Raw genomic sequence first — 12930 nt, 5'->3', positions numbered from 1 at the left:
TTTCGTTAAAAATGCACTTGGTACGTTTTCTATGTCATCCTTTCAGCATTGTATATATGCACATAAATACATATTTATCTCTGCCACCATATATTCATTTGTTTGTGCACACGAAACATATTTATGCTGACATATAAATTAGACGAAGCATAGCCTGGAGTCGCATAAATAACTGCATTAAATCAACAGCTTAAAAGAGCATAAGGATACATTCACTCCGAGAATTGTTCGTGTATAAGCTGAAAGAGTTGAGGTACACATTCTAGATAATTGACATAATGATATAGAAAGTTGGAAAACCCTTTTTTTTGGGATTTGGTGTACATGTTATTGGCTTTATAACCTGTTCATGAAATGTGTACTGTATACTAAGTTGTATAGAGTATTTTAAGCGAAAATCAAAACAAGCTGGAATGTAATTTTGAAAGCAACACTTCAGGTTAGTCATTTGAACCCAAAACTAAACTAGTGTCATTTTGTCAAAAATATAATGTCAAAAATGTAATGTCTGGTCACCAGCCTGTCCAGTTAATAGAGTTGTCTGCTTAATAGATTGTACTTAATAAACATGAACAAATTGTGTGGACGGTTATGAATTATTATCTTATTATATCTTCTAAGTTGGTTCGAACTGGACACAGTGTACCAAATTTTGCTAAAATCGATTCAGTAGTTTAAGAGTCCATCGCGGACAAACAACGGGCCATGTACTTTTTATGTGTAAAGTTGCGCGATAAATTAAAAGACCATTGAGTACAGATTCGAATTAATATTTATTTTAAAACTTATTACTGTGAATATGAACGAATAACTAGAAGCACAGTAGCTGAAGTTAAGCTCCAGGTGAACCCAAAAACCATAAACGTGAACCCATAAACCAATACATATACGACTATTTACTTACAAAAAAAAAAAAAAAAAGATTATTAGAGTTTTGAAAAATATAGTATGTATGTGTCGTCGAATCGCGAAAACTTCAAGAACGGTGAATCGAAGAGATAACTGGTATAAATATCATCTTCTTCTTTTTTGGCGTAAACACTGAGGAAGTTCATGCCATTTACCTGACCTTATAATATGTATATGATATATAGTAGATGATCAGAATAAGGAGCTGAGTCGATTTAGCTATGTCCGTCTCTCAATCTGTTTATATACTGACAGCTGCGTACTAATCTCTGAGCGATTGAGTTGGCGATCTGAAATTTTGTACTTCCAATTTTCTCACCAAGAAGCTGTTCGTTTGGACATAAAGTGTATGTATGGAGCGCTTTTTTATGCGACTAGATATCTTCAAGAAATTTGCATGGGTTATTGGCTGCAGCAATGGTGCCACCTTGTCTCCGAAAAAACGATTTAGAATGGATTGTTATAGAATATAGATGCCATACAAACCTTATGATCGGAATCAAGAGTTTTTATGAAAAATGTTTGTGGCCGAGATGTCTTCTCGAAATTTAGCAGGGTTATTTTTTAAGTCAGTAAGCAATTTCCGTGGAAAGTGTTCAGATCGGATTATTATAGTACATAACAGTCATACAAGCTGAACGATTGGAAACAAGTGTTTGTATGAAACCTTTTATATTTGTGAGGTTCAGTGCAACCGAATTAAAAAAAAAAGTCTTAAAAAAACAGAAAGAACTTTTTTGTGACAGAATCAATAAGGAAATAAGTACATTTGCGTTTACATGGAAAGTGTCTGAAGTATTTAAAATATAATTTGTATCGAAATTTGTTTTGCCTTTTATTATTTATATTAGTTCAAGCATATTATTTACAGTTACTGTTTCGATTCTCTGCCTCAGTAGTTGCGGTTATGTGAATTAGTAGATGTATTCATTAGCAGATCCTTCCATAACTGTAAGTGTACATAATATATCTGAGCATATTTACACACACAATTTAGATACATACTTATACACAGTATAATTGCACATGTGTGCCTATGCACATTAAAAGGTATTATTTTACATAAACACACACACATACTCTTATAAGTACAAGTCACGGTGAATATCCTTTTCATTCGTTGTTCTGGTGCATTAAATGATCAAATTTATAGTTTTATTTACAGTAGTATTACGCAGCTGTCAGAAAGTGTTTTATAGGTCATTTTGCAACTATATATTGCACAAATTTTCTTACGCCATATAAACAACTGCAGCAATAAAAAATAAATTTGTAATTCAAGTTGATTTGTGCAGATGTGCTGTCTGTTTGTTTGCAAATCTTAAGCTGCAAGGACAATTAAGAAAACGGCATAAGCATTCAATTTAAGGCATTTATAAGCACAAAAGTCAACCACAACTAAGTTATATTTCATGTTTGCAAATAAAATCATTTGCTAGAAGCTGTTGACGAAGTCTCCTTAAATCATACATTCTTATAATGGTATTCACCACAAAAACCATTGTTGAAAATTATTGCTTTTAATTAAAGAAGAGCACTTTTTGAAGTATGCAAAGTTACAATTGAGCACATTAAAGTCTAACTATAATTTCCGTTTGCATAAATCACAAACTTATGAGGCTGGTGTGAGAAGCTATTTGTATTTGAATGATTGCCAATGATTTGACAATATACAGATTTAATTAATTGAAATTTAACAATAAATTTTAAAGACTTAAAATATTGTTTAAAACAAATTCATTGAAATATTTAATATATGTTCGTAGACTAAACTGGGAGCCAAATGTGTTACATACTATGGCAGTGTGAATTTTGTTTGTTGTCTGGCCAACATTTCACACACAACCAGATGGGAGTGAGGAGTAAGTTTTATTGTGGTTAATATGAACTCATACCCACTTCAATAATTTATTTGCAAACTTTTCTGAATCAATTTGGAGTTCACAAAGAAGAAATTCTTCTAGATTTAAGGGGGGAGCCTGATTTAGAAGCTTCAAAAATCGATTTCTTTGCTTAAATCTTTAAAAATATCTTTAAAAATATCTAAGAATTTGTCCCCAAAGTCATAGATGAAAATTCGAAATATTTTCGAAGCTATAAGGAAAGTAGTGACCGAGCGTCTAGCACATATATGAGCGATTGGGCAGAAAGCGAAAACTTTGACGCGCGATTTCTCGGTTGTTCATTTTTACGATTTTACTGAATTGGCGGGCAAGATAGAAAAAAGAAACTGAACGTCTGATTGAATTGGGGCAAAATTTATAACCTTTGGCGTTAACTTATTTTCTATTTAAAATAAAAAAACTAAGAATAGTCATGTATGAACATACTTTTAAACAACATAAAGTGGAAAAATTTTGCCAAAAAACCATTTTATTTTCAAGTTTTAAAAAATTTTAGAATTTTTCACTTTTTTTAGAACTTTTTTAGTTTAACTCGAGGATTTGTTATTTAAAAATATGTTTCTGTCCTTCCTAAAGACATTAAAAAAAAAAAACCTTTTTTGAAGCTTCTAAATCGTGGAGCCCTTAATCTCTGTTTTACCTCGTGTAGTACGAAATGGGTTTCAAAACAAAAAAACTTTATTATTAATTGCAGGAATATAACATAGTCCAATGGTAACATATACATATGTACAATAAGTTTGCTGCAGCTGGAGATTCTAGTTCAATATTTCAGAAAAAAATGATAACACAAGTTAACTTCGGTTGTACTGAAGCTTTAATACCTTTTCCACGGGTATTTCTCATATCGTAATTGGTCAGCGAAAATAGTAGCAATACCTATGCGATAGTAGTTCAATTAAAACAACTTTTTCGAAATTTTTAGTATTGACTTGAACAATATGAAGAATTGCGCAAATAACTTTATTTTGATCGTTGATCGTGAAGAAGATTATGATTGGCCAGTTTGTAAGGTAGCAGTATGCTATAGTGGACCAGTCAGTAGTTCTGATAAATGAGCAGCTTCTTAAAGAAAATAATGTGTGCAAATATCTTATCGATTTCTCAAACACTTAGGGACTAATTCGCATATACGAGTTTACGAGACAGGCATATAGACGATAAAGATATTTTATATACATACTTTAGGGTTTCTGACGATTTTTCCAGGGTTTTACAAATTGAAAATACCCTCTTCGGGTATAAAAACACAGTACCTCATCTTTAAAATAACCACTATATTTTTATATATGATATTCATCTTAAATATAGTCGATTAGTTTATTTGACATTAACTTGAATATGCTTCGTAGGGTTTCGTATTTTCTTCGATTCCGAATTTCACATCACTTTCGCTTTAGATTTCTGTTTATTAGTTTATAAGTTAATATGCAGCTGTGATAGATTAAATAAAATTGCTTTTGATATATGTAAAAAAAACCTATGTGATTATGTTTGTTAAAAAGTCAAAATATGATGAAGTAAAAGGCGTGCTTATGGATTTCTAACGTAAGTAACCAATTACATAATTACGAATTCACCCAATTTCGATCTGTTAATTCATCCATTGGAAGGGAAATTGTTCTAGGTAGAAATAAAAACTAAGGGGAAAAATCTACATCTCTGTACGATAGAGGATAAAAACTGCAATAGAACGTGGGTTCAGTAACCTTTTCGGAGTTGGCCTTTTATAACAAATAATATTTTTTTGTACTCAATTTGGTGTATCATTTAATAATGAACAAACTTACTTCGGAAAAACATTTGCAAATCTTGTAAATTTGTTATCGAAACAATTGTTCGGATTGCGCGACTCATCTCTGCGTCAAATATACGGTCGAAATAATCGCTCAGGAGAGGTAGTAATTCCACCAAACATGGATCGATTTCTCAAATATACTCTAGTCGATAATGCGCAACCTAAGAGAGGCCGAGTGCACGGAAAACGCTTATGCTGCTGTAAACTTGAGTATCGAAGAAAACCCGAAGGAGCCAATATTTTAGTCACTGTTTGGTGAGCAGAAAAATTCCAATATTTTTTTTTTTTTCAAAAATCAAACCGAGAGCCAACTGGTGGATGTTGATGTGATTTATCTATGGTTCCTACAAGACGATCCATCTATTCATTGTTAGTATAGGATACCGCAGGAAGTGTTCATGTTGTCCTTTAGTTAAGAATATGTTGAATATATTTTAAGCCACCTCTGACAACTGGTTGATTTTCAAGATACATGTTTTTCACTTAAAAAAAAAAGAAAAACAAAAAAAAAAAAACTTGACTACTTGAAATGTCTATAAAGGCATGGCACTTATTGCAAATCATTTTTGTGGTTTATATTCTGATATTTACTGATTTTGAATGCGAATTATATTGGAATATTCTTAATTTCTCACTACTCTATAATTTACTTATATTCTTGACCATACTAACACCGATGGGTCAAAATACATAAAGGAGTATGAAGTAAATTATTGTGTAAAGTTGAAAGTAAAACTTTTTTAGTAAAGATCTGAAGTCTTTACCGGCAAAAAGAGGTCAACAGACTTAATGTACCGAACTACATTCATTAGCTAACGGTTAAACAGGAGATAAAGAAGACACAGTTATTTCTTAACATTTCTAATTCAATTTTCTTTCATTAAAACCGTTAAAAATATTCAAGAGAAACGTAGTAAGTTCTTTCTCTTCATTTCATCAATACACTACAAATTCGTGCACAATGCACATACAAGTATATTTCATTAAGTATATGCAGCCATGGTACGTGAGCATCCAATATCTGCGACGACTACTATTATATTGCACCCAAAAGACTACGCTAAGGTCAGTTGCGTTCACTTCTTCACTTACTGCTACAATCGCATACATAAATATTACCACCCACCGAACGGGAGTGGACGTGCTCTGCACTTGAGAGTGCAAAATAATTTATTGCAACGCTAGGCCCTGAGCAGGCACACATACCGACATGCAACACACACACTAACAAAGTATATAGTAATGTGCTCTGACAGCAGATGCCCCACACTTTTGGTACAGCCATATACATGTATATGTATGTATATATAATATAAACGTGGTATACCCTCTCGTATGCTGGAGCCTTATATCGTCCGTTATACTTATAAAGCTTAGAATGTATGAGCAATGCAGCTACTTACCCGATACTGGCCCAAGTTGTTGACCACGCACGTGAATGAGACATCGCGCCCTTGCGGCACTGAAAAGTTGGTCAATTGCGCCAAGAACTCCGGCTCCGGCTCATCTGGTTGATTATGGCCTGCAAATGGAAGTGACGACAGCCCGTTTGGTTAGTTGCTTGGTTGAATGGATTGTGAACGTGAGAATTATATGGAGCATTGTATGTTAAATGCATTCGAATGTGTATATGTGTGAGTATAAGTGTATATGTATGTGTGTGTGTGTGTATTTCGTGGTGTCAACTGAAAATGGAGGGTTAAGTGCGCAAAGCACATGTGTGGCACAAATAAATTTGCTGACAACAGTGGATGATAAACTACAACAACAATGGCTGCATAATTCTCATATCTAATGCACTTTGCAAGCGCTCAATTACGCTGCATTCAAGCGTTGAAGCTTTAAAGTGGAAATATTTCCCATTAAATGTCCTTGTACGGCTGGTGAGTGCACTTTGCCATATTTGCAGTTTTTGTGAAAATTGGCTTATGTATATCTTTTTTACGCAGTTTCACGTGTATCTCAAGAAAATAGAAATAAGGTAATCGCTTTCTATACAGACAGGTGAATGATCGACGAACTTGCAGGTGGTGCAGTAATTTTCGTATTACTATGAGATTTTTAATTGTTTGTGAACTAAAAAGATATACATACGTGATTTATACTCATATATAAGTATGTTTTTAATTAAGCTCCTTATTTTTCGTTCATCTTCGATATATTTGGATGAGATGGTTAATACGAGTTCAATTGTGAAAATGCCTTAATAAAGACCTTTTGTACTATCTGCAACGTCATCCGATTTTGAGACTTTAAATCGTATCATTGTGATATTGTGCTCACTGTAGAGCGAGCCAGAGAGAAGTTGAAAATTTTTTTTATATTATACTTGCTCCCAGAAGCAAAAAGTACTGAAAATTGTAAATTTCCTATTCAAGGGAGAAAGTTAATTCTTCTCGTAGTTTTTAGAGTGGCCCGGTGTCCTGGCACAAAGTTTTCCATATTTCTTCTTCAAAAATTCACAACAATCGTTCAAGAGTTATTTTTTTACGCTCCTGTGCCAACGGCTTGTGATGAACGGAAGCGTCGTTCGATCTGAGCAATATATATGTACAGAGACAGTAGCGGGAGACCTGCTTCAGTTAGTACTACTTTGGTTGATGAGATGGGGAATGCGCGAATGTTTCTTCTTGCCGCTATGTGGTAAGGGGTTTCAATAAGTGTGAGGTGCTTTTTTGCACAATGTCCGTAAATTGCGAGTCCATAATCTATTTTTGACAACATCAGTGCTTTTGTGATATTTACAAGTGTTGAGATGTGTATGTGGCAGTGTTTTGATGAAAGAAACCTAATAATGTCTAATCTATTGAGTATGCTTAATCTAACTTATTTACAATATTCCTTAAATATTAGCTTTTTATCAAATAATGTACCAAGTATTCTTAGGATGTTAGTATGTGGGATTTGAGTATTTTCAAGGGAAAGGTTAGGGAAAGTGCAATTTCTTTTTCTGCAGATGTGAAATGTTGAACTTTTGCTTGCAGAAACTTTGGTTCCTTTCGCTTTAGACCATTCCATTATGTCGGTCGGAATATTAGTAAAATTGATTTCGACTTCATTCCAGTTTTTTAAAGCCGAGAATATTAATACATCGTCAGCGTAGATAAGGTAGTCAACGCTGCGGTATGAGGCTGTTAAGTTGCTGAGTTGATTAAAGGTTATAATAAATAACGTTGCCGTTATTAATTGGGAAAATATTAGAGTTGAAGTTGCTAACACTTACTGAAAATTTACGATTTGAAAGAAATGCCTTTATAAAATTATACATTTTGTTTTCAGTGTCCCATTTTTGTAGTTCTTGTGGTACTGTATGGGCTTCGATTCTATCGAAAGCTTTTTCAAAGTCTAGGCTCAGGACGGATAAGTGGTTTTTCGCAGACATTGTTGAAGAGGCGCAATGTTCAAAGTAAAGTAGGGGGTCAAGACCACTTTGAAAAGCGAACTGATTGGGGCTTATTAAATTCTTTTTTGGCATACCACATTATCCTCTTTGAAATGGTTTTTTCCAGAACTCTTGCCATACAAAAGTAGAAATCAAAGAAATTGGTCTGAAGTCAGTGATTGAGGTATTTGATTTGGTAGGTTTGGGGAGAGGGATAATAACAGCTTTTTTCCACTCCTGCGGCAGTATGCCTTGTTCTATTATGTTATTGTATAAAGTTATCAATCTGACTTTTAAGGAGTGTGGGAGGTTTTTTTAATAGGGGGTAAGAAATTTTGTCTGATCCATGTGTTTTTCCGGACATTATGCTGATAGTAAAATCAAATTCTTCAGTTGCAATGGGAGATTCTATGAATGTGGCTGCAAAACACGGTGATGAGTTGCAGTAAATTTATGAAATTACTTCGTTTGAAAGAGTGATAGAATTAGAGTGGAAGTTTGAATTTTTGGAATAGCTTAACCATACTTTCATAAATAGGTCCTAACGGTGATTGGATAAAGTCAATTATCAAGTCAAGTGGGTATTATACTAGCTGTTAATTTTTCAAAAGTTTTTCTTTTTGCGGATTTAAGTTCTCTCCTAAAATTGGAATTTGCTTTTTATACTCTCGCAACAAAGTTGCTAAAGAGAGTATTATAGTTTGGTTCACATAACGGTTGTTAAAGCAGTTAAAATCCGGATGTCTGTCTGTCCGTCCGTCCATGCAAGCTGTAACTGGAGTAAAAATTGAGATATCATGATGAAACTTGGTTCACGTATTTCCTGGCTCCACTGCCACGCCCACAAAATGGCGGAAACCGAAAACCTATAAATTGTCATAACTAAGCCATAAATAAAGATATTAAAATGAAATTTGGCACGAAGGATCGCATTAGGGAGGGACATATTTGGACGTAATATTTTTGGAAAAGTGGGCGTGGCCCCGCCCCCTACTAACTTTTTTGTACATATCTCGAAAACTACTATAGCTATGTCAACCAAACTGTATAGAGTCGTTTCTTATAGGTATTTCTATACACAATTGAAAAATGGAAGAAATCGGATAATAACCACGCCCACCTCCCATACAAAGGTTATGATGAAAATCACTAAAAGTGTGTTAACCGACTAACAAAAACATCAGAAACACTAAATTTCACGGAAGAAATAGCAGAAAGAAGCTGCACCCAGGCCTTCTCTAAAAATTGAAAATGGGCGTGGCGTCGCCCACTTATGTGACACCCGAACTTAGCCCTTCGTTACTTGTTTATATTTAATTAAATTTCTGTTGTTCTGTTGGAATGGCTAGCTGGGCAGCGGAGCGTATATTTGTTTTTATATTCGACGCTTCTGCATTTAAATTCTTTTCCGTTAGTCTAGTGTAGGTAATTGTGTTAATCAGGGAGCAGTATTTAAGCCAATCGGCTTCTTCTATAAGATTGATCACGGTTTAATCGTATATTGCATCGGCGTACGATTGAATGATTTGAGTGTAGAGAAGTGGGTTGGTGATCGATCGTCTGTGAGATATAAACCAGAAATTCAGGGACATTCCTTCTCTGACAATGGAATGTCTGTATATCGAAACTGGGTTGAATCCGGCCAATACTTCTGATAGACCTTTAACCCAATATACATATTTTCAAATTTCCGGGTAAGTTTTCTCCGTACAGATAGATAATTAGTGAGTATGAAACTAGCTAGCGTATTTTACTCATAATAGTGTATATTTCTGCCAAAAATACAAGGATAAGTTTGAGCGAAAACTTGACCTAGCCCTTATATAACCAATATCAGGATCATAGTTTGCTATGTTGTGTATTTTATTTGCATTTTTTTTCAAATTCACGATATTAGCATGTGAAATAAAATAAGGAGACTTCGAGATTTATTTAAAAAATATACAATAATAAGTAAAAAATGTAACTAGTTTTCATTCAGAAGCGATAATATTAATTATTTATTAGTTTAATATTTTGTTGAAAATCCCTCGTTATTTAAAATCGACCAACACCGCTTTGGAATAGTATCAACTAGGTTTTGGCAGACGGAAACTGGTATTGCATTCAATGAAACTTTAATAAGTTGGAAAAGCTTTTCGTTAACACTTGGACACTTTTCTATTAACGACGCTTTCGCCATACACCACAAATTTTTAATGGATTTTAGATCTAGTATTGACCCTAAGCCACTCTTTTGTACACGTGATTTTGGGGTCGTTGTCCTGCATAAATATCCACCTAAGTGGCATATTGTCTTCAGCGTACTGTAGCATAAATTCTTGTAGTAATGTAGTGTTGTCTTCATAGCCCGCTGTTCCTATGCAGCGACCCGAGACCAAAACATGTCTCCTTCGGACGACTTTCGACTTCTTAAACCGATGAAAATATTAGAAAAGAGAAGGAGATATTGCTTAAAAATCGTCAGTTATTCAGGTTAGTGTTAGAGAGATGAGAACAGGGTTTCGATTAATTTTGGTGGATATTTTGGGTATGAAACGTATTTTTGCTCGACTCGTCACAATAAAACCGATTTTTTTCCGAAAAGAGAACGATCATGACCGAATTTAAAGCCAAAAACGCAATAAATACCATTGATCAACCACCGCATTCACCAAATTTGGCTTCGTGGGACTTTTTTTGTTCTCCAAACTGAAATTGCAGCTCCATAGAACTAATTTTCAGTTGATCGAAGAGAGTAAACTAATTTCGCTGAAGGACCTGGAAGCCATCTCAAAAAGTATTTATTAAAAGGCTAAGAAAAATCGTTGACATAAATGTATTACATCCGGTGGTGATTACATTGAAGGCGGCAAAGCGAATATTGATGAATAATTAAATATTTTGCGTTTTATTTAAAATTTTCCGGATACTTGCTTGTCACAATATATACCTGTGCCCAAAAAATAAGCTGACATTGTATTTATTTTGAAAATTCTTTATTTATTCTTCCAAATCAATTTCATCCCCTTCAAAGTAATCCCCGCCCGATGCAATGCACTTATGCCAACGGATTTTCCAAACTTCGAAGCACTGGTTGTAGACACTTTCCGGGATGGCCTTCAGTTCCGTCTTCGCTGCGGCTTGAATCCCCGCTATCGTATAAAAACGGTGTCGACGGAGCGGTCTTTTGAGCTTGATGAACAGCCAGAAGTCGCACGGCGCCAGATCAGGTGAATACGGTGGTTGCGGAACCATAAGGGTTGAGTTTTTTTCGAAATGATCATTTAATGCAAATTCTTTTCTCAGCAAATTTCGACATCGCATAAAACGAAAAACTCACTTTTAGCAGCTCACAAAACGACACGTATCTCAAACACTAATTTTGAGTTATCAATTTGGGCATTTGTATCGATCTTTTCTCCTCGAGACTTGCCGGAACCTTGATATCGGACAACTGATATATAAGCTGATATACAAACTGAACAAAATTTGGCTTGGATTTTGTTCTAAGGAAATCGTACAATCTTCGGAGAATTTGTTCAGAACGGATCAAGTTCGTATAAGGAAACTTTTTTAATTGTAAAAGGTACTACAGCTAATACACTCGCCAAATATTTCTCACAGGCTTTCTAACCGCTGTCGCTGACCTATACTATTTAATTTCATTTGCACACAATATTGAAGAAAATGTGCCTCAAATATTTGTCTACAATTTTCAAATGAAATTTTCCAAGCGCGCGAATATGTATCAAAATACGCTTATTCAAAGATATATATGTATGAATAAATATACAGTAGCATATAGTAGTGTGTGTATAGTAATTGCTTGCATTTTCCATTTTGCGCGCGTAAGCATATAAAAGGCCACACATGGCGGCGATGGCGTTAACATTTTGTAATGAATGCATATGCGTGTATGTGTGTATGTGTACTTTTTGACTCCTACCTTGTGCAAACACGAGCGTACCACTGCCGCTTCCGCTCCGGTAGCCGATTGTGATTAGCAGTAGAAAAACATTACTCCACAAAGTGCCTACGCAGCAACATTTAAACTGACCCATGATGGTGGCGTTGGCGCTGGTGTTGGTTGGTGTTAGTGAGACGTTGCGTTTATGGCCAGCGAGTAGGAGCAATGCAATGAGTGTTAGTCAGATAGGCAAAGAGGCGCGCGAGAGGGAAAAAAGTTGCGCGTTTTATGCTAACTGTAATTGCACGCATATGTATCAGTGCGCATGTAAGAGTGTGTGTGAGTAAATGCGGAATGCTAATGCCACTTTGCTGCTGCGCTGTGCTGTGGATTTTTGTTAAACTTTTTTATCTCCACTTTCTTTATTTGTTTAGCTTTGCAGCTGTGGCGGTTGGTGCAGCAGGCGGCGCCTGAATCGCGCGAGTTGCAGGTGTCCAAGCGTAAGCTCTTTCTATTTTGTTGTACACATTCGCAGACTTTGTTGTTGTTGTTAAGCTGTTGTTGTACGATTTTACTACTTTGGGTATTGTTGTTGTTGTTGTTGATGATATTTTGTTGAGCGATATTACTGCTTGGTTTGTTGTTGTTGTACGTTTTTATTACTTTGCGTATGTTTGTTGCTTTTGTTGCATGCGCTTATGGTCGCTTTATTTGCATTTACTATTGCTACTTATATAGTATTATACTCTTTTGTATGCCAGTTTTTGTTGTTTTCTTGTTGTTGTTTCTTTCGATTTCGCTACGTTTGCTTGTGGTTGTTGTTACTATACTTCCTTTATTTCTGTGGCAACGCGGCGCTTTTATTGTTCGTTTGCTTAGTCTTTTTCGTAGCTGTTATCGTTGTTGTTGTGGTAGTTGTTGCTGTTGTTGTTGGTGCGCTGCTCTTTAATACTACTGGCTGTGCCGTTGCACATTAACTGCAGCAATCCAAACTTCTGCCGTAAAAACAAAAATAAGTTCTGCAAAGACATTCAAAAGAGAGAGAGAG

General features: G+C 35.0%; 1 protein-coding gene across 1 annotated transcript in view; it reads right to left on the bottom strand.

Moving 5' to 3' along the window:
• The window catches only part of LOC108965939 (lachesin), a 197406-nt gene that overhangs the window by 45456 nt on the left and 139020 nt on the right, over positions 1 to 12930 (bottom strand). Inside the window, exon 2 of the mRNA XM_018928615.1 lies at positions 6015 to 6133. Coding sequence (XP_018784160.1) covers positions 6015 to 6133 — 119 coding nt within the window. The remainder of the gene's footprint in view (positions 1 to 6014; positions 6134 to 12930) is intronic.

Source organism: Bactrocera latifrons, unplaced genomic scaffold (genome assembly GCF_001853355.1).
Source record: "Bactrocera latifrons isolate USDA-ARS-PBARC rearing strain unplaced genomic scaffold, ASM185335v1 scaffold_151, whole genome shotgun sequence".
Classification (NCBI taxonomy): Eukaryota; Metazoa; Arthropoda; class Insecta; order Diptera; family Tephritidae; genus Bactrocera; species Bactrocera latifrons.
This window is presented reverse-complemented; position numbering and strand designations above follow the sequence as displayed.